The 25,155-nt window shown below is 46.4% G+C and overlaps 1 protein-coding gene across 2 annotated transcripts in view; it reads right to left on the reverse strand.

Moving 5' to 3' along the window:
- pcgf1 (polycomb group ring finger 1) overlaps positions 1-13,604 on the reverse strand; it is a 69,707-nt gene extending 56,103 nt beyond the window's left edge. The window contains exon 1 of one of the 2 annotated variants that reach the window (XM_070866785.1): positions 13,466-13,604. In XM_070866785.1, the coding sequence (XP_070722886.1) occupies positions 13,466-13,510 (45 nt within the window). In that variant the 5' untranslated portion in view covers positions 13,511-13,604. Of the gene's footprint in view, positions 1-4,363; positions 4,474-13,465 lie in introns of those variants that run through there. The other variant, XM_070866784.1, reaches the window with a different exon arrangement.
- Between the last annotated feature and the right edge of the window lie 11,551 nt (positions 13,605-25,155).

Here is a 25,155-nt window from a genome sequence, read left to right on the forward strand (position 1 = left end):
TAAATCCATGCTGACTCTACCTGACCGAATTTTGCTTTTCCAAATGTCCTGCTACTGCTTCTTTAATAATGGACTCCAACATTTTCCCAACCACAGATGTTAGACTAACTGGTCTATAGTTTCCTGCTTTTTGTCTGCCTCCTTTTTTTTTTTTTTAAAATAGGGGCGTTACATTTTAAGTTTTCCAATTTGCTGGGACCTCCCCAGAATCTACAGAATTTTGGTAAATTACAACCAATGCATCCACAATCCCTGCCGCTACTTCTCTTAAGACCCTAGGATGCAAGCCATCAGGTCCAGGGGATTTCTGTTATAAATTCCTATCTCCACATTTATAATTGAGACTGCCTATAAACACTTATCAGATTCACCAGACTGATATCGGGGCAAAAAGGGTTAAATTATGAGGACAGGTTGCATAGACGAGGCTTGTATTCTTGAAGTATAGAATTTTAGGGCTGATCTAATTGAGGTGATAATGACTGAAGGATATGATAGGGTAGAGAGTGGGAAACAATTTTCTCTGATGAGGGAGTGCAGAACAAGAGGGCATAAACCTAAAATGAGAGCCAGGGATGATGTCAGAAGTCACTTCTTTACTGGGAATGCATATGGTCTACAGCTCAGAGACGTGGACCATATACAGCAGACATAGAAACATAGAAAAATAGGTGCAGGAGTAGGCCATTCGGCCCTTCTAGCCTGCACCGCCATTCAATGAGTTCATGGCTGAACATGCAACTTCAGTACCCCATTCCTGCTTTCGCGCCATACCCCTTGGTCCCCCTAGTAGTAAGGACTTCAGCTAACTCCCTTTTGAATATCTCAAAGCGCTGGAGAAGTACCACCAACGCTGCCTCCGCAAGATCCCGCAAATCTCCTGGGAGGACAGACGCACCAACATCAGTGTTGTCACTCAGGCCAACATCCCCAGCATCGAAGCACTGACCACACTCGACCAGCTCCGTTGGGCAGGGCCACATCGTCCGCATGCCCGACACAAGACTCCCAAAGCAAGCAGCTCTACTTGAACTCCTACACGAGAAGCGAGCCCCAGATGGGCAGAGGAAACGTTTCAAGGACACCCTCAAAGCCTCCCTGATAAAGTGCAAAATCCCCACCGACACCTGGGAATCTCTGGCCCACGACCGCCCAAAGAGCATCCGGGAGGGCACTGAGCATCTCGTGTCTCGTCGCTGAGAGCATGCAGAAAACAAGCGCAGGCAGCGGAAGAAGCGTACAGCAAACCAGACTCCCCACCCACCCTTTCCTTCAACCATTGTCTGTCCCACCTGTGACAGAGACTGTAATTCCCATATTGGACTGTACAGTCACCTGAGAACTCACTTTTAGAGTGGAAGCAAGTCTTCCTCGATTTCGAGGGACCGTCTATGATGAATGGAAATCTGTCCTCAAAAAGCTGTTGAGACTGGGGGCGGCGGGAAACAAAAAATTTCAAAACTGAGATTGAAATACTTTTATTAGGCAAGGGTATTAAGGGATACGGAACTACGGTGGGCAGATGGAGTTAAGGTATAGATCAGGCATGATCTAAGATTTGGAACGGCAGATCGGGCTGAATCCTATTCCTTGCCACAATTCAACATCATGAGGGGTCTAGACAGAGTAGAAACTGTTCCCATTGGCAGAAGTGTCGAGAACCAGACGACACAGATTTAAGGCGATTGGCAGAAGAACCAAAGGCGACATGAGGAAAAACTTTTTGATGCAGCGAGTGGTTAGGATCTGGAATGCACGGTCTGAAAGGGTAGAAACATAGAAACATTAAAAAAAGAGGTGCAGGAGTAGGCCATTTGGCCCTTCGATCCTGCACCACCATTCAATAAGATCATGGCTGATCATTCACCTCAGTACCCCTTTCCTGCTTTCTCTCCATACCCCTTGATCCCTTTAGCCCCAAGGGCCACATCTAACGCCCTCTTGAATATATCCAATGAACTGGCATCAACAACTCTCTGCGGCAGGGAATTCCACAGGTTAACAACTCTCTGAGTGAAGAAGTTTAGCCTCATCTCAGTCCTAAATGGCCTACCCCTTATCCTTAGACTATGTCCCCTGGTTCTGGACTTCCCCAACATCGGGAACATTCTTCCTGCAGCTAACCTGTCCAGTCCCGTCAGAATTTTACATGTTTCTATGAGATCCCCTCTCATCCTTCTAAACTCCAGTGAACACAGGCCCACTCAATCCAATCTCTTCTCATATGTCAGTCCTGCCATCCCAGGAATCAGTCTGGTGAATCTTCGCTGCACTCCCTCAATAGCAAGAACATCCTTCCTCAGATTAGGAGACCAAAAGTGAACACAATATTCCAGGTGAGGCCTCACCAAGGCCCTGTACAACTGCAGTAAGACCTCCCTGCTCCTATACTCAAATCCCCTCGCTATGAAGGCCAACAAGGGAATTAAGGGTTATGGGGAGCAGGCGGGTAAGTGGAGCTGAGTCCACGGCCAGATCAGCCATGATCTTTTTGAATGGCGGAGCAGGCTCGAGGGGCTAGATGGCCTACTCCTGTTCCTAATTCTTTTGTTCTTATGTAACATACCATTTGCCTTCACCGCCTGCTGTACCTGCATGCCAGCTTTCAATGACTGATGTACCATGATACCCAGGTCTCGTTGCACCTCCCCTTTTCCTAATCTGCCGCCATTCAGATAATATTCTGCCTTCGTGTTTTTGCCCCCAAAGTGGATAACCTCACATTTATCCACATTATACTGCATCTGCCATGTATTTGCCCACTCACCTAACCTGCCCAAGTCACCCTGCAGACTCTTAGCATCCTCCTCATAGCTCACACCGCCACCCAGCTTAGTGTCATCTGCAAACTTGGTGGAGGCTGACTCAATCGTGGCTTTCAAAAAGGGAAATGGATAAGTACCTGAAGGAAAAAAATTTGCAGGGCTACAGGGAAAGGGCGGGGGAGGGGGAGAAGTTGAGGTGCCCTTGCAGAGAACCTCATGGCCTCCTTCTGTGCTGTAACCATTCTAAGATTCTAATTATACATTCCCACTATGTTGCAGAGAGCCGATGCGGAGCACGTATCTTGCTGGGCTTTAGCAAAGACGGGACATAGAAATTGAGTAATTAGTAAAGGAACATGCGAAAGAGCCATATAGAGACATTAGGTGACTTTCGGGAAAAGGAGTGTAAGACAGTCTGATAGCACCATCGGAGCGGAAGGAGCAGCGTGGCAGCCTAGCCCAGCAGTCTGAATGACCCCCATCGAAGTAGGCCGGGGAGCAGAAGGAGCAGCATGGCAGCGTACCACGCCAGGGAGCAGCACGTGCTGGAGCAGGAGAGCAACGGCAGTGAAAAGGGACGTCACCAAGTTCCAGGTCGATGATTGGAGCGTGGGCAGGTACTGCTGGAGCAGCGGGGTCAGGACAAAGGAGCGGCGAGAGATTGTAGAGGGACGTGATCGGAGCCCAGGAGAGGCGAGAGTTCGGGGCCCAGAAGAGGCGAGGGCCCAGGGAAAGCACGGGTCAGCCCACACTGCGATATGTGAGCGCACTAGGTCCTTGCAGCAGATCTGGTCTCCAGTTGTCTTGGTTAATCCTTGCTACTGGACCAAAAACTAGCTCTGTCAAGCCCGTGTGGTGGCTGGTGTGCAACGGCCACCACGCGTTAAAAAAATCCACGCACAGGCATCTTCCACCTTTCAGGATTTAGTTTGGACCTGGAATTTTTAGGTCCATCATTGAAACACCTGTGAACTTTTTGACATGGAAGCAAGTCATCCTCGGTTCCTCTGATGATGATGAGGATTGGCACGGGCTCGATGGGCCGAATGGCCTCCTTCTGTGCTGTAACCATTCTTTGATTCTAATTACACATTCGCAGTGGAGATGCTGCAGCGCCAACAGTGGCAGAATTATGTAATTACAGCGTGACCTGTTGACATAGGCAATTGGCATTATATATCTGGGCACAGGAATTTATGCTAGAAAAAGGGGGCATAAAGTTTTTTTTAAAATCAGTAAGATGGTTCCTAGGACCCACACTAGCTTAGGCTGTGTATTTGTTGTTGGATAAACCAAACAATTGGAATTAAACAGCGGCACTGCCAAGAAGCCGCATGCGCATTGTCGCCAACAAGAGGCATGCTGCTCAAGGCGCATGTGCAGGGTTGCCGGCGTGAAGTCCAGGTGCATGCGCGGCCCGCCGGCCACACGCAGAGTTGCCCAGGTAACGGCGCACGCGCGGTGTCCCAGGGGCCGGACTGCCCTCCTTCACGGAGCCGTGCGGAGCGGATCTGGGCGATCGGCCTCCGCTGGCCGGAGACTGTGTAACGTTTACCCCGCACAGGCTCCCCCCGCCACCGCCACCCTCCCGTCAGCACCTCGTTCCGAAGCGGGTCGAGTTTGTAGACGGTCTGCAGCTGGTTCCGGAGCCGCATCGCGTTCGCCATCGGAGCGTCAACCGCCATCGCGCTCCGTCGCCCTGCGTCCTGTGCCCTGCGTCATCACGCACAGCTCGTGCCGCGCGCACAAAGCGCCCCCCGCAGGCACAGTGTGACATTGCAATGGTGCAGACACACTGGGGCAATGCAGAGTGACATTGGTGCAGTCACAGACAGAAGGGCAATGGAGAGTGACATTGGTGCAGTCACAGACAGCAGGGCAATGGAGAGTGACATTGGTGCAGTCACAGACAGCAGGGCAGAGATACTGGGGTAATGCAGAGTGACATTGGTGCAGTCACAGACAGAAGGGCAATGGAGAGTGACAGCAGGGCAGAGATACTGGGGTAATGCAGAGTGACATTTGTGCAATCACAGGCAGCAGGGCAATGGAGAGCGACATTGGTGCAGTCACAGACAGAAGGGCAATGGAGAGTGACATTGGTGCAGTCACAGACAGCAGGGCAATGGAGAGTGACAGTGCAGTCACAAGCAGCAGGGTAGAGATACTGGGGCAATGCAGAGTGACATTGGTGCAGTCTTTTTAGGCGGACCCTCGATAAAATTATTGGTGATCAAATCAGGGATGCCTAAGAAATCTGATTTGGATGAGTGCAGAGATCTCAGAGGTTTGCAGGGCTGGAGGAGATTCCAGAGATGGGGAAGGACAAGGCCATGGTACAATTTGAAAAGAAGAATGAGAATTTGAAAAATCGAGGCGTTGCCGGACTGCATTCCAATTTTGGTTAGCGAGCAGAAGGGGTGATGGGTGAATGGGACTTGGTGTATGTATCGAGGCTGACTTGCTTCCACACCAAAAGGGATGAGTTCACAGGTGTTTCAATGAAGGACCTAATATTCCAGGTCCTGAAAAGAAGGGTGGAAAATGCATGCGCGTGGATTTTTAACCTGTGGTGGCCGTTACACACCAGCCACCACACGGGCTTGACAGAGCTAGGTCTTGGTCCAGTGGCAAGGATTGACCAAGACGACTGGAGACCAGCTCTGCTGCACAGACCCAGTGTGCACACATATCGCAGTGTGGGCTGGCCCTTGCTGCCCCTAGTGCCTTGACTTTTCTGGTCACAGTCACAGACAGCAGGGCAGATGCAGAGATATTAAAGGAATCAAGGAATATGGGGATAATGCAGGAAAGTGTTGAAGCACAAGATCAGCCATGATCTTATTGAATGGCAGAGCAGGCTCGAGGGGCCGAATGGCCTACTATTATGTTAATGAAATGTAGAGTAACATTGGTGCAGTCAGACAGTAGGATGCAATTGGAGACAATGGCATAGTGCAGTCGGACACGGAGCACAGTGCATCCGGACATAAAGAATGAAAGACTGGTATTTATTTAGTGCCTTTCACAGTCTATGGAACCCCCAAAGCATTTTCCAGCCAATGAAGTACTTTTGAAGCGTAGTCACTGTTGTAATGTGGAAAACGCAGCAGGCAATTTGCACACAGCACCTCCCACAAACAGCAATGTGATAATGACCAGATAATCTGTTTTAGTGATGTTGATTGAGGGATAAATACTGGCCAGGACATCGGGGAGAATACCCCTGCTCCTCTTCGATATAGTTCCGATGGGATCTTTTACGTCCACCCGAGAGAGCAGTTGGGGCTTCGGTTTAACGTCTCATTACATTAAAAAAAAGAGACCAAGGTCACAATGGTTTGAGCTTACAACACAGTCTTGGAGTTATTCTGAACATAATAGCACCAAAACACTGAGTGCAATCAGACAAAACAACATTGCAGTAATGCACAGTGACAGAGACAGATTACCAGAGTCCGGTCAATGGGAAATACAGCATCAGAGCCCCATGCAATCTGACATGGAGCAACCAGGCCCAGCGCGCTGAGATCTGCAAATGAGCTGATGCCAGTAAAAGTCACCATGAAGCAAGCGGTCAGATTGTCATTTAGAAACCCAACTGGTTCACTTGGGCCCTTTACAGAATGGAACCTGCCGTCTTTACCCAGGTCGGCCTACACATGATTCCAGTTCCACACCAACATGCTTGACACTTTTAAAAAAAACACGGTGCGATCAGATATATAGGAAACGCACCCAGCGAGCTCGCAATGTATGGCCCGCTGTGTATCGATACGTAGGAAAGCTGCCACAATCAGAATGAGCCAAATGGGCTTCTTCTGTACGATAAATGACTGGTTCTAACATTAGCAACACTGAGGTGAACTTGCTGGCCTTCATCATAACTCTGCACTCTGGCCCATGATTCTCCCCTCCTTAGATGCAAAGAGACATATTAATGCAGTGGCACATAATCGCACAAAAGAGGGTGCAACCAGGTGTGCAGTACAGTGCAGTCAGGCGCACAGTGCAAGATATACACAGGACTCAAACACTCGACTTAAATATACAACACTGTACAATGCCATATACAGCATCTTAAGAATATAAGAAATAGGAGCAGGAGTAGGACATTTGGCCCCTCGAGCCTACTCTGCCATTCAATAAGATCATGGTTGATCTGATCATGGACTCAGCTCCACTTCCCTGCCCACTCCCCATAGCCCTTTACTCCCATAAATCGCTCAAACATCTATCTGTCTATCTCCACCTTAAATTTACTCAATGACCCAGCCTCCACAGTTCTCTGGGGCAGAGAATTCCACAGATTTACAGCCCTCAGAAGAAATTTCTCTTCATTTCAGTTTTAAATGGGTGGCTCCTTATTCTAAGACTATTGTAAAGTCCTGTCCCCTCAGTAGATTCACACGAGGCATGTAGTGAAGTTAAGGTCACTCTGGACCTGCACCTTTATTTCACAGCTCTGGAATGCTGCACTTGCCTGAGACCTGTCCTTATATACCTGTCTCTTGCAAGTGCACCCCTGGTGGTAAGGTATGCTGGTGGTTACAGGTCATATCTTATTAGTCATGTATAGCATGTTAGGATACAGTTATATAAAATAATGATACAACTATGTCCCCTAGTTTTAATTTCCCCTATGAATGGAAATATCCTCTCTGCATCCACCTTGTCGAGCTCCCTCATTATCTTATATGTTTTGATAAGATCACCTCTCATTCTTCTGAATGCCAATGTGTATAGACCCAACCTATCTTCATAAATCAACCCCCTCATCTCCAGAATCAACATAAGAACATAAGAATTAGGAACAGGAGTAGGCCATCGAGCCTGCTCCGCCATTCAAGAAGATCATGGCTGATCTGGTCGTGGACTCAGCTCCACTTACCCGCCCTCTCCCCGTAACCCTTAATTCCCTTATTGCTTAAAATCTATCTATCTTTGACTTGAAAACATTCAATGAGCCAGCCTCAACTGCTTCCTTGGGCAGAGAATTCCACAGATTCACAACCCTCGGAGAAGAAATTCTTTCTCAACTCGGTTTTAAATTGGCCCCTCCGTATTTTGAGGCTGTGCCCCCTAGTTCTAGTCTCCCCCACCAATGGAAACAACCTCTCTGCCTCTATCTTGTCTATCCCTTTCATGATTTTAAATGTTTCTATAAGATCACCCCTCATCCTTCTGAAGTCCAAGGAGTAAAGACCCAGTCTACTCAATCTATCATCATAAGGTAACCCCCTCATTTCTCGAATCAGCCGAGTGAATCGTCTCTGTACCCCTTCCAAAGCTAGTATATCCTTAAGTAAGGTGACCAAAACTGCACGCAGTACTCCAGGTGCGGCCTTACCAATACCTTATACAGTTGCAGCAACACTTCCCTGCTTTTGTACTCCATCCCTTTCCCAATGAAGGCCAATATTCCATTTGCCTTCCTGATTACCTGCTGCACCTGCAAACTAACCTTTTGGGGTTTCATGCACAAGGACCAAAAAAAAAAAGGCCTTGTAAATGTCTGGTGTGTCATCCAGGTCGGGTGGCACAGTTTAATGTTTTATGTTTTGCAGGTGAACTCCAAAAAGAGTTTCATGCACAAGGAAAGAGTTTCATGCACAAGGACCCCCAGGTCCCTCTGCACCACAGCATGTTGTAATTTCTCCCCATTCAAATAATATTCCCTTTTACTGTTTTTTTTCCCCCCCAAGGTGGATGACCTCACACTTTCCGACATTGTATTCCATCTGCCAAACCTTAGCCCATTCGCTTAACCTATCCAAATCTCCTTGCAGCCTGAGTCCTCTACACAACCCGCTTTCCCACTAATCTTAGTGTCATCTGCAAATTTTGTTGCACTACACTCTGTCCCCTCTTCTAGGTCATCTATGTATATTGTAAACAGTTGTGGTCCCAGTACTGATCCCTGTGGCACACCACTAACCACTGATTTCCAACCGGAAAAGGACCCATTTATCCCGACTCTCTGCTTTCTGTTCGCCAGCCAATTCTCTATCCATGCTATTACATTTCCTCTGACTCCGCGTACCTTTATCTTCTGCAGTAACCTTGTGTGGCACCTTATCAAATGCCTTTTGGAAATCTAAATACACCACATCCATCGGTATACCTCTATCCACCATGCTCGTTATATCCTCAAAGAATTCCAGTAAGTTAGTTAAACATGATTTCCCTTTCATGAATCCATGCTGCGTCTGCTTGATTGCACTATTCCTATCCAGATGTCCCACTATTTCTTCCTTAAATGATAGTTTCAAGCGTTTTCCCCACTACAGATGTTAAACTAACCGGCCTATAGTTACCTGCCTTTTGCCTGCCCCCTTTTTTAAAACAGAGGCGTTACATTAGCTGCTCTCCAATCCGCTGGTACATCCCCAGAGTCCAGAGAATTTTGGTAGATTATAACAAATGCATCTGCTATAACTTCCGCCATCTCTTTTAATACCCTGGGATGCATTTCATCAGGACCAGGGGACTTGTCTACCTTCAGTCCCATTAGTCTGTCCAGCACTACCTCCCTAGTGATAGTGATCATCTCAAGGTCCTCCCTTCCCACATTCCTATGACCAGCAATTTTTGGCATAGTTTTTGTGTCTTCCACTGTTTAAGGTCTCGGCCATCTCCACATTTCCCATTATTAAATCCCCCTTTTCATCTTCTAAAGGGACCAACATTTACTTTAGTCACTCTTTTCCGTTTTATATATCTGTAAAAGCTTTTACTATCTGTTTTTATGTTTTGCGCAAGTTTACCTTTGTAATCTATCTTCCCTTTCTTTATTGCTTTCTTAGTCATTCTTTGCTGTTGCTTAAAATGTTCCCAATCCTCTAGTTTCCCACTAACCTTGGCCACCTTATACGCATTGGTCTTTGATTTGATACTTTCCTTTATTTCCTTGGTTATCCACGGCTGGTTATCTCTTCTCTTGCCGCCCTTCCTTTTCACTGGAATATATTTTTGTTGCGCATTATGAAAGAGCTCCTTAAAAGTCCTCCAATGTTCCTCAATTGTGCCACCGTTTAGTCTGTTTTTCCAGTCTACTTTAGCCAACTCTGCCCTCATCCCACTGTAGTCCCCTTTGTTTAAGCATAGTATGCTCGTTTCTGACAACTTCCTCATCCTCAAATCTGTATTACAAATTCAACCATATTGTGATCACTCATTCCGAGGGGATCTTTTACGAGGAGATCGTTTATTTTTCCTGTCTCGTAACACAGGATCAGATCCAAAATGGCTTGCTCCCTTGTAGGCTCTGTTACATACTGTTCTAAGAAACAATCCCGTATGCATTCTATGAATTCCTCCTCCAGGCTACCCCCTGCGATTTGATCAATCGATATGTAGGTTAAAATTCCCCATAACTACTGCCGTTCCTTTTTCACATGCCTCCATTATTCCCTTGATTATTGCCCGCCCCACCATGAAGTTATTATTTGGGAGCCTATAAACTATGCCGACCAGTGACTTTTTCCTCTTACTATCTCTAATCTCCACCCACAATGATTTAACATTTTGTTCATTGGAGCCAATATCATCCCTCAACTGTCCTGATATCATCCCTTATTAACAGAGCTACCCCACCTCCTTTCCCTTCTTGCCTATTTTTCTGAATCGTCAGATACCCCTGTATGTTTAATTCCCAGTCTTGGCCACCTTGCAACCATGTTTCTGTAATGGCCACCAAATCATACCCATTTGTAATGATTTGTGCCGTCAACTCATTTACTTTATTTCTAATGCGTGCGTTTAGGTAAGAGTGTTTTAATCCTAGTTTTTAAACCATGATTTTTAGTTTTTACCCCTCCTGCAGCCCTTTTATATTCAGTGGCCCTTTTTGTTTCTTGCCTTTGGTTTCTCTGCCCTCCACTTTTACTCATCTCTTTTCTGTCTTTTATTTTTGTCTTTTTTTTTGTTTCCCTCTGTCTCCCTGTATTGGTTCCCATCCCCCTGCCATATTAGTTTAACTCCTCACCAACAGCACTAGCAAACATTCCCCCTAGGACATTGGTTCCGTTCCTGCCCAAGTGCAGACCGTCCAGTTTGTACTGGTCCCACCTCCCCCAGAACCTGTTCCAATGCCCCACGAATTTGAATCCCTTCCTGCTGCACCACTGCTCAAGCCACGTATTCATCTGTGCTATCCTGCGAACGTTGTGAACGTTCTCTGAACTGCCTCCAATGTAATTTTAGTACCATTAATTTATACATTTACAACACAGACCCACGAGGATGCCACGATGGATGGGAAACTACAGTTGTGAGGAGTCTCGACACTGGGAGGAGTAGAGAAGATCCATCCAAGCAGGCATTTACTGGAGGTTTATCCAAGTTATAAAAGGGTTTTTCTCGGGTCAATAAGGAAAGCCTACTACCTCTGTTTCGGGGTGGAAGTGTTGCAAATGATCAATTTAAGTTTGTCACTAAGAGAAGGAGGAGGTTAGGACAAATGTCTTTGGAGCATGGAGTGCTGTGTCAACAGGGAATGGCTGAGGCAACAATTGGATGAATATCTGAAGCAAAGAAAGATACCATCATCATAGGCAGCCCCTCAATCAAGGAATACTTGCTCCCACACCAAAAGAGACAAGTTCACAGATATTTCAGTGAAGGACCCGATATTGCAGTCCTGAACTCCAATCAAAGGGGTGGAAGATGCCTGTGCGTGGATTTTTTTTAATGTGTGGTGGCCGTTGCACACCAACCACCACACGGGCTCGACAGAGCTCGGTCTTTATCCAGCGGCAAGGGTTAACCAGGACAACTGGAGACCTGCTCTGCTGCATGGACCTAGTGTGCACACATAGCGCAGTGTGGGCAAGCCCGTGCTGCCCCTGGGCCCTCGGCCAATCTGGGCCCCGTACCCTCATTTGCCACACCTCCACCACGATCTCGCGTGGCTCCGCCGCACCTCCGCCACTCTCCCTCATCGCTCCTCTGATGGTGCATAGCCTCGGTGACCTGCGAGACCCTGATCTGCACTTCAAACCCACATTCAGTACACACCAACACATCACCTGTTACCGTCCCATTCTTATCCTTCCTGTTGCTGAAACCTTCATCCACCCAATGTGGAACCTCCAGACTCAACTCTTTCAATACCCTTCTCACAGACCAGTACCCTGCAGAAATAGGGTCAGGTTTGGGACCTCTGTTGTTTAATATCTTCAGAAATTATCTGGAGCTCGGTGTCACATGCACACTGACTAATTTTTTTTAGATGATACAAAACGAACGAAGGTGGTAGACACCAAAGCTGAACAGGATAAGATTCAAATATACTTGGGAATTGAACAGTGAGGTGGCAGATGAAATTCTACGTAGAGGAAGATTGAACAGGCCGAGGCTCTTTAAGACAGAGGCAGCTGAGGGGTAACCCGATAGCAGTCTTTGAAATTAGGAAGGGGTTAGATAGGGTAGACGTAGAGAAGATGTTTCCACTTGGTGTGAGACCAGAACTAGGGGCCGTAAATATAAGATAGTCACTAATAAATCCAATAGGGAATTCAGGAGAAACTTCGTTACCCAGTGAGTGGTGAGAATGTGGAACTCGCTACCAGAGTGGCTGAGGCAAATCATATAGAACAGTAAGGGGAAGCTAGATAAGACAATTGAGGGAGAGGGAGAAAGGAATGTTATGCTGAGGGAGGAATGTTAGCAGGGAGGTCTTACTGCAGTTGTACAGAGCCTTAGTGAGGCCTCACCTGGAATATTGTGTTCAGTTTTGGTTTCCTAATCTGAGGAAGGACATTCTTGATATTGAGGGTGTGCAGCGAAGGTTCACCAGACTGATTTCCAGGATGGCTGGACTGACATATGAGGAGAGACTGAATTGATTGGGCCTTTATTCACTGGAGTTTAGAAGGATGAGAGGGGATCTCATAGAAACATATAAAATTCTGACAGGACTGGACAGGTTAGATGCAGGAAGAATGTTCCCAATGTTGGGGAAGTCCAGAACCAGGAGTCAAAGTCTAAGGATAAGGGGTAAGCCATTTAGGACTGAGATGAGGAGAAACTTCTTCACTCAGGAGTTGTTAACCTGTGGAATTCCCTATCAGAGATTTGTTGATGCCAGTTCATTGGATATATTCAAGAGGGAGTTAGATGTGGCCCTTAGGGCTAAAGGGATCAAGGGGTATGGAGAGAAAGCAGGAAAAGGATACAGAGGTGAATGATCAGCTATGATCTTATTGAATGGTGGTGCAGGCTCAAAGGGCCAAATGGCCTACTCCTGCATCTATTTTCTATGTTTCTATGATAGGGCTACAAGAAGAGGGGTGGGAGGAGGCCCATATGCAGTATAAACACCAGTATGGACCAGTTGGGCCAAATGGTCCATTTCTGTGCTGTAAATTGTGTGTAAGAAATGCAAAGTGCTTTAAATGGGGGATTCAAAATATACAGGAAGGGAGGAAAACTGGAAGAAAACTATCAGCATGGAAGACGATGGTTGTGATGGGTTCCAGTACCACAAATTAAACACAAGGAAGTTAGGAACAAGAGTCAGGAGGAATATTCAATACATTAAAATGGACATTACACACAGGGTCAAGAAACAATTCTGTGCACTTCTGGAGAAAAGGGATTGAGGGATTTAGTGAGAGGTTTCGGTACAGTTGAATTAATTCCTTAACCATCATGCTTGCCTGGTAAATTACTGGAACATAGACAATACAGGTACTGACCTCCTGGATGAATTTAATGGGATTTGGAGACAGAGAACAGAACATCCCATCCACAGCTCTTGGGAAGGAACTTGAAGTGGTTGAAGGACTGGAGAGGCACCACGGTTCACCTCCCACAATCCATGCTTGCCCTGGTATCTGTTCTTCCTCATCCAAGTGCTGTAGCTCACACATTCTCTGAACAGCCTCTTCCTGTCTCAATCACCCAGGTTGTCTGCATCTGTTGCAAAATCTGGACCGGAGCATGCATAAATCAGCGGAATGGATGTGTCAATCATCAGAACAGCAGCCATTCAGCTCCTCAAGCCTGTTCCACCATTCAATTAGATCATGGATGATCTACAATTCCATCTACCTTGCTTGGTTTTGTAACCCTTAATACATCTGCCAAACAAAAATATATCAATTTCAAGTTTTGACATTTTTATTTGAGCCCCCAGTCTCAACAGCTTTTTGGGGGAAGAGAGTTCCAGATTTCCACAACCCTTTGTGTGAAGAAGTGCTTCTTGACATCACCCCTGAATGGCCTGGCTTTAATTTTGAGGTTACGCCCCCCTTGTTCTGGACTCCCCCCATAAGAGGAAATAATTTCTCTTGATCTACCCTATCAACTCCTTCAATCAGCTTAAACAGCTCAATTAGATCACCCCTTAATCTTCTATGCTCAAGGGGATACAAGCCTAGTCTATGCCACCTGTTCTCATAATTTAACCCTATTAACTCCTGTTATGTTTAAAATAACTCCACAAGACTGTATCTCTTAAGCTCAAACTGCTGCAACCTTAGTCTCTTTATTGCAACTTCAGAATGAGGAGGCAGCATGGTAGTCTGCCTTTTATACCTGCCTGCCCAGGGTGTGCAGGTGACCCTTGGGTCTCCCACAGGTGCGCCCCCCTGGTGGCAAGTCTTACACATTGGTAATGTTTACATACATAACAGCCCCGGTGTCATTCTGAACCACAGAACATGGATTGGAACCTGGGCTACCAACATGAGGGGACAGGAATGGGGTGGGGGGTTCTCTAGACTCTACACTTTGCTTCAGAGTGCCTCGTACTAAGGAGGGGGAAATCAGCTATGGATTGAACACTTCTCTTCTTAGGCAGTACCAAGGATGACTTGCTTCCACGCCAAAAAAGGATGAGTTCACAGCTGTTTCAATGCAGGACCTAATATTCCAGATCCTGAACTACATGTTGAAGGGTGGAAGATACCTATGTTTGGATTTTTTTAACGTGTGGTGGCCATTGCACACCAGCCACTACATGGGCTTGACAGAGCTAGGTCTTGATCCAGTGGCAAGGATTATCCAAGACGACTGGAGATCAGCTCTGCTGCACGGACCTAGTGCGCACACATATCGTAGTGTGGGCTGGCCCATGCTGCCCCTGGGCCCCGATCACGACCCTCTACAATCTCTCGCCGCTCCGGCACCCCGACCTCACTGCTCCTGCTGTACCTGCCCACTCTCCAATCACCAACCTGGATTACGGTGACGTCCAATCCAGTCGCTCTCTTCACTGCTGTTGCCCTCCTTCACCAGTTCATGCTGCTCCCTGGAGTGGTATGCTTCTTCTAAGGCCCCTTAATACTATGTTACTGTTCAGTGACCTCTGCAGGGAACCCCTGTATATGTGTGCAGATGTTCATGAGGACAACATCGGGGTGAGCTGTGCTGCATAGGAACATAGGAACAGGAGGAGGCCATTCAGCCCCTTGAGCCTGTTCCGCCATTCGATGAGGTCATGGCTGATCTGCGACCTAACTCCATATACCCACCTTTGCCCCATATGCCTTTGGTTAACAAAAAGCAATCAATGTCCGATTTAAAATTAACAATTGATCTAGCATTAATTGCCGTTTTGCAGAAGAGAGTTCCAAACTTCTACCACACTTTGTGTGTAGAAGTGTTTCCTAACGTCACTCCTGAAAGGTCTGGCTCTAATTTTTAGACTGTGCCCCCCAGTCCTAGACTCCCCAACCAGTGGAAATAATTTCTCTTTATCTACCCTATCTGTTCCCCTTAATATCTTGAAAACTTCAATCAGATTACCTCTTAACTGTCTGAATTCTAGGGAATACAACCCTAATTTTTGTAATCACTCCACATAACTTAACCCTTGAAGTCCAGGTATCATTCTGGTAAACCTACACGGCACTCCAAGGCCAATATATCCTTCCTCTATTTCTTAGGCAGTCCCTCAGAGTCGAGGATGACTTGCTTCCACACTAAAAATAAGTTCCAATGAGGGACCTACAGACTTTGTCACAGGTGGGACAGACAGTGGTTGAAGGAACAGGTGGATGGGGAGTCTGGTTTGCCGCACGCTCCTTCCGCTGCCTGCGCTTGGTTTCTGCATGCTCTCGGCGACGAGACTCGAGGTGCTCAGCGCCCTCCCAGATGTTCTTCCTCCACTTTGGGTGGTCATGGGCCAGGGACTCCCAGGTGCCGGTGGGGATGTTGCACTTTTTCAAGGGAGCTTTGCGACTGTCCTTGAACCGTTTCCTCTGCCCGCCTGGGGCTCGCTTGCCGTGTCGGAGCTCCGAGTAGAGCACTTGTTTTGGGAGTCTCGTGTTGGGCATGTGGACGATGTGACCTGTCCATCGGAGCTGATCGAGCGTGGTCAGTGCTTCGATGCTGGGGACGTTGGCCTGAGCGAGGACACTGACGTTGGTGCGCCTATCCTGCCAATTGATTTGCAGGATCTTGTGGAGGCAGCGCTGGTGGTACTTCTCCAGGGCTTTAAGGTGCCTGCTGTACATAGTCCATGTCTCTGAGCCATGTAGGAGGGTGGGTATCACCACTGCTCTGTAGACCATGAGCTTGGTGCCGGGTTTGAGGTCCTGATCTTCAAACACTGTCTTCCTCAGGCGACCGAACGTTGCACTGGCGCACTGGAGGCGGTGTTGGACCTCGTCGTCGATGTCTGTCCTTGTTGACAGTAGGCTCCCAAGATATGGAAAATGGTCCACGTTGTCCAAGGCCTCATCGTGGATTTTGATAACCAGGGGGCAGTACTGTGTGGCGGGGTCAGGTTGGTAGAGGACCTTTCTCTTACAGATGTTTAGTGTAAGACCCATGCTCTCGTACGCCTCGGTGAAGGTGTTGACGATGGCTTGGAGTTCGGCCTCCGAGTCTGCGCAGACGCAGGCATCGTCTGCATAATGTAGTTCGATGATGGAGGATGGGATGACCTTGGATCTGGCCTGGAGGCAGCGGAGGTTGAACAAATTGCCGTTTTTTAGCCCCACTCCAGCGGGGAGCTTGCTGAGGGTGAGATGGAGCATTGCAGCGAGGAAAATCGAGAAGATCACCATATTACATAGAAACATAGAAAATAGGAGCAATAGTAGGCCATTCGGCCCTTCGATTCTAAGGATATGTTCACAGTACTCCAGGTGTGGTCTAACCAGGGCTTTGTACAGCTGCAGCATAACTTCTACCCCCTTATATTCTAGTCCTCTAGATATAACGGCCAGCATTCCATTAGCCTTTTTGATTATTTTCTGTACTAGTTCATGACATTTTAATGATCTTTATACCTGGATCCCCAAGTCTCTTTGGACATCCACTGTTTTTAGCTTTTCATCATTTAGAAAGTACCCTGTTCTCTACGTTTGAGGCCCAAGATGGATGACCTTACATTTGCCTACATTGAAATCTATTTTCCACAGTTTTTGTTCATTTCCGTAATCTGTCGATATCCCTGTGTAATTTTATGCTTTCATCTACACTGCCTACAATGCCGTCTACCTTTTGTGTCCTCGGCAAATTTGTATATATAGAAACATAGAAAATAGGTGCAGGAGTAGGCCATTCGTTCCTTCGAGCCTGCACCACCATTCATGCAACTTCAGTACCCCATTCCTGCTTTCTCTCCACATCCCTTGATCCCTTTAGCCGTAAGGGCCATATCTAACTCCCTTTTGAATATATCTAACAAACTGGCCTCAACAACTTTCTGTGGTAGAGAATTCCACAGGTTCACAATTCTCTGAGTGAAGAAGTTTCTCCTCATCTTGGTCCTAAATGGCTTACCCCTTATCCTTAGACTGTGACCCCTGGTTCTCGACTTCCCCAACATCGGGAACATTCTTCCTGCATCTAACCTGTCCAATCCCGTCAGAATTTTATATGTTTCTATGAGATCCCCTCTCATTCTTCCAAATTCCATTAAATATAAGGCTTGTCGATCCAGTCTTTCTTCATATGTCAGTCCTGCCATCCCGGGAATCAGTCTGGTGAACCTTCACTGCACTCCCTCAATGGCAAGAATGTCCTTCCTCAAATTAGGAGATCAAAACTATACACAATATTCAAGGTGTGGCCTCACCAAGGCCCTGTACAACTGCAATAAGACCTCCCTGCTCCTATACTCAAATCCTCTCACTATGAAGGCCAACATGTCATTTGCCTTCTTCACCCCCTGCTGTACCTGCATGTCAACTTTCAATGACTGATGTACCATGACACCCAGGTCTCGTTGCACCTCCCTTTTTCCTAATCTGTCACCATTCAGATAATATTCTGTCTTCCTGTTTTTACCACCAAAGTGGATAACCTCATATTTATCTACATTATACTGCATCTGCCATGCATTTGCCCACTCACCTAACCTGTCCAAGTCACCCTGCAGCCTCTTAGCATCCTCCTCACAGCTCACACTGCCACCCAGCTTAGTGTCATCTGCAAACTTGGAGATATTACATTCAATTCCTTCATCTAAATCATTAATGCATATTGTAAATAGCTGGGGTTCCAGCACTGAGCCCTGCGGCACCCCACTAGTCACTGCCTGCCATTCTGAAAAGGACCCTTTAATCCTGACTCTCTGCTTCCTGTCTGCCAACCAGTTCTCTATCCACATCAGTACTTTACCCCCAATACCATGTGCTTTGATTTTGCACACCAATCTCTTGTGTGAGGCCTTGTCAAAAGCCATTTGAAAATCCAAATACACCACATCCACTGGTTCTCCCTTGTCCACTCTACTAGTTACATCCTCAAAAAATTCTAGAAGATTTGTCAAGCATGATTTCCCTTTCATAAATCCATGCTGATGTGGACTGATCCTGTCGCTGCTTTCCAAATGTATTATATCTTTAATAATTGATTCCAACATTTTCCCCACTACCGATGTCAGGCTAACCGGTCTATAATTCCTTGTTTTCTCTCTCGCTCCTTTTTTAAAAAGTGGGGTTACATTAGCTACCCTCCAGTCCATAGGAACTCATACAGAGTCTATAGAATGTTGGAAAATGACCACCAATGCATCCACTATTTATAGGGCCACTTCCTTAAGTACTCTGGGATGCAGACTATCAGGCCCTGGGGATTTATTGGCCTTCACTCCCATCAATTTCCCTAACACAATTTACTCACTAATAAGGATTTCCTTCAGTTCCTCATTCTCGCTAGACCATCGGTCCCCTAGTATTTCCAGAAGGTTATTTGTGTCTTCCTTAGTGAAGACAGAACCACAGTATTTGTTCAATTGGTCTGCCATTTATTTGTTCCTCATTATAAATTCACCTGATTCTGACTGCAAGGGACCTACATTTATCTTCACTAATCATTTTCTCTTCACATATCTATAGAAGCTTGTGCAGTCAGTTTTTATGTTCCCTGCAAGCTTACTCTCATACTCTATTTTCCCCCTCCTAATTAAACCTTTTGTCCTCCTCTGCTGAATTCTAAATTTCTCCCAGTCCTCAGGTTTGCTGCTCTTTCTGGCCAATTTATATGCCTCTTCCTTGGATTTAACACTATCTCTAATTTACTTTGTTAGCCACGGTTGAGCCACCTTCCCCATTTTATTTTTACGCCAGACAGGGATGTACAATTGTTGAAGTTCATCCATGTGATCTTTAAATGTCTGCCATTGCCTAGCCACCGTCAACCCTTTAAGTATCATTTGCCAGTCTATCCTAGCCAATTCACGTCTCATACCATCGAAGTTACCTTTCTTCAAGTTCAGGACCCTAGTCTTTGAATTAACTGTGTCACTCTCCATCTTAATGAAGAATTCTACCATATTATGGTCACTCTTCCCACAAGGGGCCTTGCACAACATTACACAACACCCAGTCTAGGATGGCCAGCTCTCCAGCTGGTTCTTCGACATATTGGTCTAGAAAACCATCCCTTATACACTCCAGGAAATCCTCCTCCACCGTATTGCTACCAGTTTGGTTCGCCCAATCTATATGTAGGTTCAAGTCACCCATAATAACTGCTGTACCTTTATTGCACGCATCCCTAATTTCCTGTTTGATGCCATCACCAATCTCAGTATTACCGTTTCCCGTGTTCTGTACACAACTTCTGTGTCATCATCTAAGTTGTTAATAAGTACTGGGCCGTAAATTGTGGCCTCTCCAGGTGTGTACGATGTACGAAGAGGCCCCGTCAGTGTCGGTTCTCGGCACGCAGTGCGCATGCGCCAAGAACCGGCACTTGCGATCTGTCAAAGTGATCACCCGCCTCACCAGGAGAAGGACATTCACGAGCAGAGATTGGGGCTACTTGCGCAACTCCTGCCCAGCAAATGTCCTCCGAACTTTGATGCCTGGTTTTGTACAGCCTACATTTACCAGCGTAAGAGTTTTAAAACATAGAAACATTTAATTTTATCGCTAATTTTTATGTTAGAAACCTTATCCATTGAGGTAAGTTTATTTTTAACCCTATTAAAAATTCAAGAAAATATTTTTTTTCTAAAACATTTTAAATTAATTTTAAACAGATGAGGTGTTTTTTAAAAATATATTTTGTGTTGTGTGTGTCTGTGTTTTTGTGGATATTCTCATTGATAGTGTTATGTATATAACCATGTAATACTTGCCACCAGAGGGCACGACTGTTGGAGTCCTAATGGTCACCTGCACACACGTGCAGGTCCAGTATAAAAGGTTGGCTGCCATGTTGTTAAGGCACTCTGGAGTTGTAATAAAGAAGACTAAGGTTACACTAAGTTTAACTCACAGTACTCAGCCTCGTGGAGTTCTAGACATAACAGACAGTAATGGGAGCTCGTACAAACAGAACTCACCATTGTTATCAATGAGAATACTCCATGTTCATTGGTGGTCTAGGCCCATGTGATCCCAGGTTGCGCTTACGTTCCTGGGATGTATGAGCCCACACGCTGGGCTGCGCATCTAGCCCTCGGACCGTAAGTATACATTTCTCCGGGACCACCAGTTACTTTCGGAAACATTTTTTTCACTAGGAGGCGTCCGCCCGCAGGAAGCCTCCAACCGCAATTTTCGGGCCATTGTGAAAAGTTAGGTCCCCAGCACCGATCCCCGTGGGACACCATTAGTCACATCCTGCTCATTTGTGTACCTACCCATTTCCCTACTCTCTCCTGCCACTCAGACAGATGTTATATATGTGGACATGTATTTACTCTGTACAGCCACCAGAGGGCTCATCCCCTGGAGTCCCAAGGGATCCCATAATCCCTTGGGAGCACAGGTATTTAAGGAGGCTTCACAGGTTGGAGAGGCACCCTGGAGACCTGCAATAAAAGACTAAGGTCACACTTTACTTTGAGCTCACAGTGTTCAGTCTGACTCTCCATATGCAACATCTTTGACATTTTGTGATAATGCCCTGTTCAAGGCTGCCCGATGATGAAGGTGGCTAGTCCGCCATTGCCCAAACCGGTGAGGGTCGGCAGTGCATTTTTTTTTAAAGGACCTGTAGGCATCCAAATGTTTGCCTGCAGAACACTGGGGATGGCGCTTCGCAAGTAATTTTGTGAAGCGGTGTTTCTGAGTGATGCGACAGTGCTGTAGAAATGCTGGGATTGGTACTCTCCGGGGCAAAGCTCTATATACCTATTGACTGCTTCACTCCCGGCAACTCCCTAATACCTATCATCCCCTCACGCCCATTGTCCTTTCATGCCTATCACACATCGCATTTCTCAACTCCTGTTGCCCCCATCATATCTATCGCGCTCTCATATTCCTCACCCTAAAGCCCCTTCACCCCTATTGCCTCACAACCCGCAGTCCTTTCATCCCCTTATCCATATTGCCCCCTCAACCCTTATAGCCACCTTACCCCCCATCACTGCACCACATTTATTGGTCCACATTACTCACCCCCCCCGCCACCATCCCCGCACCACATCTATTGGTTCATAGTCCTCACCACCCCCCCCGCCCCCGCCCGATCGCCGTACCACATCTATTGGTTCATAGTCCTCACCACGATCGCCCCCTTACCTCTATCAATCTATGCTACAGTGACTTCCTTTTTCTCATTCACAAATCCTTCCACAGCCTTGTCTTGCTCCGCTGTGCCTGGGCCATTGTGTCCTGCGGTACATGAGGAACTGAAAGAAATTAGTATTAATAAAAAAATAGTATTGGAGTAATTAATGGGATGGAAAGCCGATAAATCCCATGGTCGTGATGGCCGACATAAGAACATAAGAACATAAGAAATAGAAACAGGAGTAGGCCATACGGCCCCTCGAGCTTGCTCCGCCATTCAATAAGATCATGGCTGATCTGATCATGGACTCAGCTCCACTTTGCCATTGAGGGAGTGCAGCGAAGGGTTCACCAGACTGATTCCCGGGATGGCCTGACTGACATATGAAGAAAGACTGGATCGACTAGGTTTATATTCACTGGAATTTAGAAGAATGAGAGGGGATCTCATAGAAACATATAAAATTCTGACGGGATTGGACAGGATAAATTTGGTAGAATGTTTCCGATGTTGGGGGAGTCCAGAACCAGGGGTCACAGGATAAGGGGTAAGCCATTTAGGACCGAGATGAGGAAAAATTTCTTCACTCAGAGAATTGTGAACCTGTGGAATTCTCTACCACAGAAAGTTGTTGAGGCCAGTTCATTAGATATATTCAAAAGGGAGTTAGATGTGTCCCTTACGGCTAAAGGGTTCAAGGGGTATGGAGAGAAAGCAGGAATGGGGTACTAAAGTTGCATGATCAGCCATGATCATATTGAATGGTGGTGCAGGCTCGAAGGGCCGAATGGCCTACTCCTGCACCTATTTTCTATGTTTCTATGTTTCCCTGCCCGCTCCCCTTAACCCCTTAACCCCTTATCGGTTAAGAAGCTGTCTATTTCTGTCTTAAATTTATTCAATGTCCCAGCTTCCACAGTTCTCTGAGGCAGCGAATTCCACAGATTTACAACCCTTTGAGAGAAGAAATTTCTCCTCATCTCTGTTTTAAATGGGTGGCCCCTTATTCTAAGATTATGCCCTCTAGTTCTAGTCTCCCCTATCAGTGGAAACATCCTCTCTGCATCCACCTTGTCAAGTCCCCTCATAATCTTATATGTTTCAATAAGATCACATAGAAACATAGAAACATAGAAAATAGGTGCAGGAGTAGGCCATTTGGCCCTTCGAGCCTGCACCGCCATTCAATGAGTTCATGGCTGAACTTGCAACTTCAGTACCCCATTCCTGCTTTCTCGCCATACACCTTGATCCCCCTAGTAATAAGGACTACATCTAAATCCTTTTTGAATATATTTAGTGAATTGGCCTCAACAACTTTCTGTGGTAGAGAATTCCACAGGTTCACCACTCTCTGGGTGAAGAAGTTTCTCCTCATCTCGGTCCTAAATGGCTTACCCCTTATCCTTTGACTGTGACCCCTGGTTCTGGACTTCCTCAACATTGGGAACATTTTTCCTGCATCTAACCTGTCTAAACCCGTCAGAATTTTAAACGTTTCTATGAGATCCCCTCTTATTCTTCTGAACTCCAGTGAATACAAGCCCAGTTGATCCAATCTTTCTTGATATGTCAGTCCCGCCATCCCGGGAATCAGTCTGGTGAACCTTCGCTGCACTCCCTCAATAGCAAGAATGTCCTTCCTCAAGTTAGGAGACCAAAACTGTACACAATACTCCAGGTGTGGCCTCACCAAGGCCCTGTACAACTGTAGTAACACCTCCCTGCCCCTGTACTCAAATCCCCTCGGTATGAAGGCCAACATGCCATTTGCTTTCTTAACCACCTGCTGTACCTGCATGCCAACCTTCAATGACTGATGGACCATGACACCCAGCTCTCGTTGCACCTCCCCTTTTCCTAATCTGTCACCATTCAGATAATAGTCTGTCTCTCTGTTCTTCTCTCATTCTTCTGAATTCCGATGAGTAGAGGCCCCACCTACTCAACCTTTCCTTATAAGTCAACCCCCTCATCCCCGGAATCAACCTAGTGAACCTAGGAGTTTGAAAGAGGTGGCTATAGAGATAGTGGATGCATTGGTTGTCATCTTCCAAAATTCCACAGATTCTAGAATAGTTCCCACAGATTGGAAGGTAGCTAATGTAACTCCACTATTTAAGCAAGGAGGGAGAGAGAAAAAGGGGACAGTTTGTAAATGGGTTACAGACAGTTAGCCTGACATCAGTAGTAGGAAAGTGCTAGAATCTATTATTAAGGATGTGGTAACAGGGCATTTGGAAAATAATAATAGGATTGGGCAGTGTCAACATGGATTTATGATGTATGATGTAGTGTATATGGACTTTAGAAAAGCTATTGATAAGGTCCCACATGGCAGACTGGTCACGAAAGTAAAAGCCCATGGGATCCAGGGCAAAGTGGCAAGTTGGATCCAAAATTGGCTCAGAGGCAGGAATCAAAGGGTAATGGATGATGGATGTTTTTGTGACTGGAAGGCTGTATCCAGTGGAGTTCTGCACGGCTCAGTACTGGGTCCTTTGCTTTTTGTGATATATATCAATGATCTAGACTTGAATATAAGGGGTATGATTAAGAAGTTTGCAGATGATACTAAGATCGGTTGTGTGGATGATAATGAAGAAGAAAGCTGCAGACTGCAGCAAGATATCAGTCAACTGTTCAGGTGGGCAGAACAGTGGCAAATGGAATTTAATTCGGAGAAGTGTGAGGTAATGCATTTGGGGAGGGCTATCAAGGAAAGGGAATACACAATAAATGGTAGGACACTGAGAAGTGTAGAGGAACAAAGGGACCTTGGAGTGAATGTCCACAGATCCCTGAAGGTAGCAGGCCAGGTAGATAAGGTGGTTAAGAAGGCATACGGAATGCTTGCCTTTATTAGCCGAGGCATAGAATATAAGAGCAGGGAGGTTATGCTTAAACTGTATAAAACACTAGTTAGGCCACAGCTGGAATACTGCGTGCAGTTCTGGTCACTACAGTACAGGAAGGATGTGATTGCACTGGAGAGGGTACAGAGGAGATTTATGAGTATGTTGCCGGGAGTGGAGAATCTTAGCTATGAGGAAAGATTAGATAGGCTGGCTTTGTTTTGCTTGGAACAGAGGAGGCTGAGGGGAGATCTTATTGAGGTGAATAGAATTATGAAGGGCCTGGATATAATGGATGTAAAGGACCTATTTCTCTTAGCAGAGGGGTCAACAACCAGGGGGCATAAATTTAAAGTAATTGGTAGAAGGTTTAGAGGGAATATGAGGGGAAATTTCTTCACGCAGAGGGTGGTTGGGGTCTGGAATGGTGATAGAGGCAGAAACCCTCACCACATTTAAAAAGTACTTGGATGTGCACTTGAAGTGCCGTAACCTGCAGCGTTATGGACCCAGAGCTGGGTAGTCTCTTGTCGGCCGGCACGGACACAATGGGCCGAAATGGCCTCCTTCCGTGCTGTAAACTTCTACGATGAGGGTAAAGACGT

Source organism: Pristiophorus japonicus, chromosome 2, assembly GCF_044704955.1.
Source record: "Pristiophorus japonicus isolate sPriJap1 chromosome 2, sPriJap1.hap1, whole genome shotgun sequence".
NCBI classification, from domain to species: domain Eukaryota; kingdom Metazoa; phylum Chordata; class Chondrichthyes; family Pristiophoridae; genus Pristiophorus; species Pristiophorus japonicus.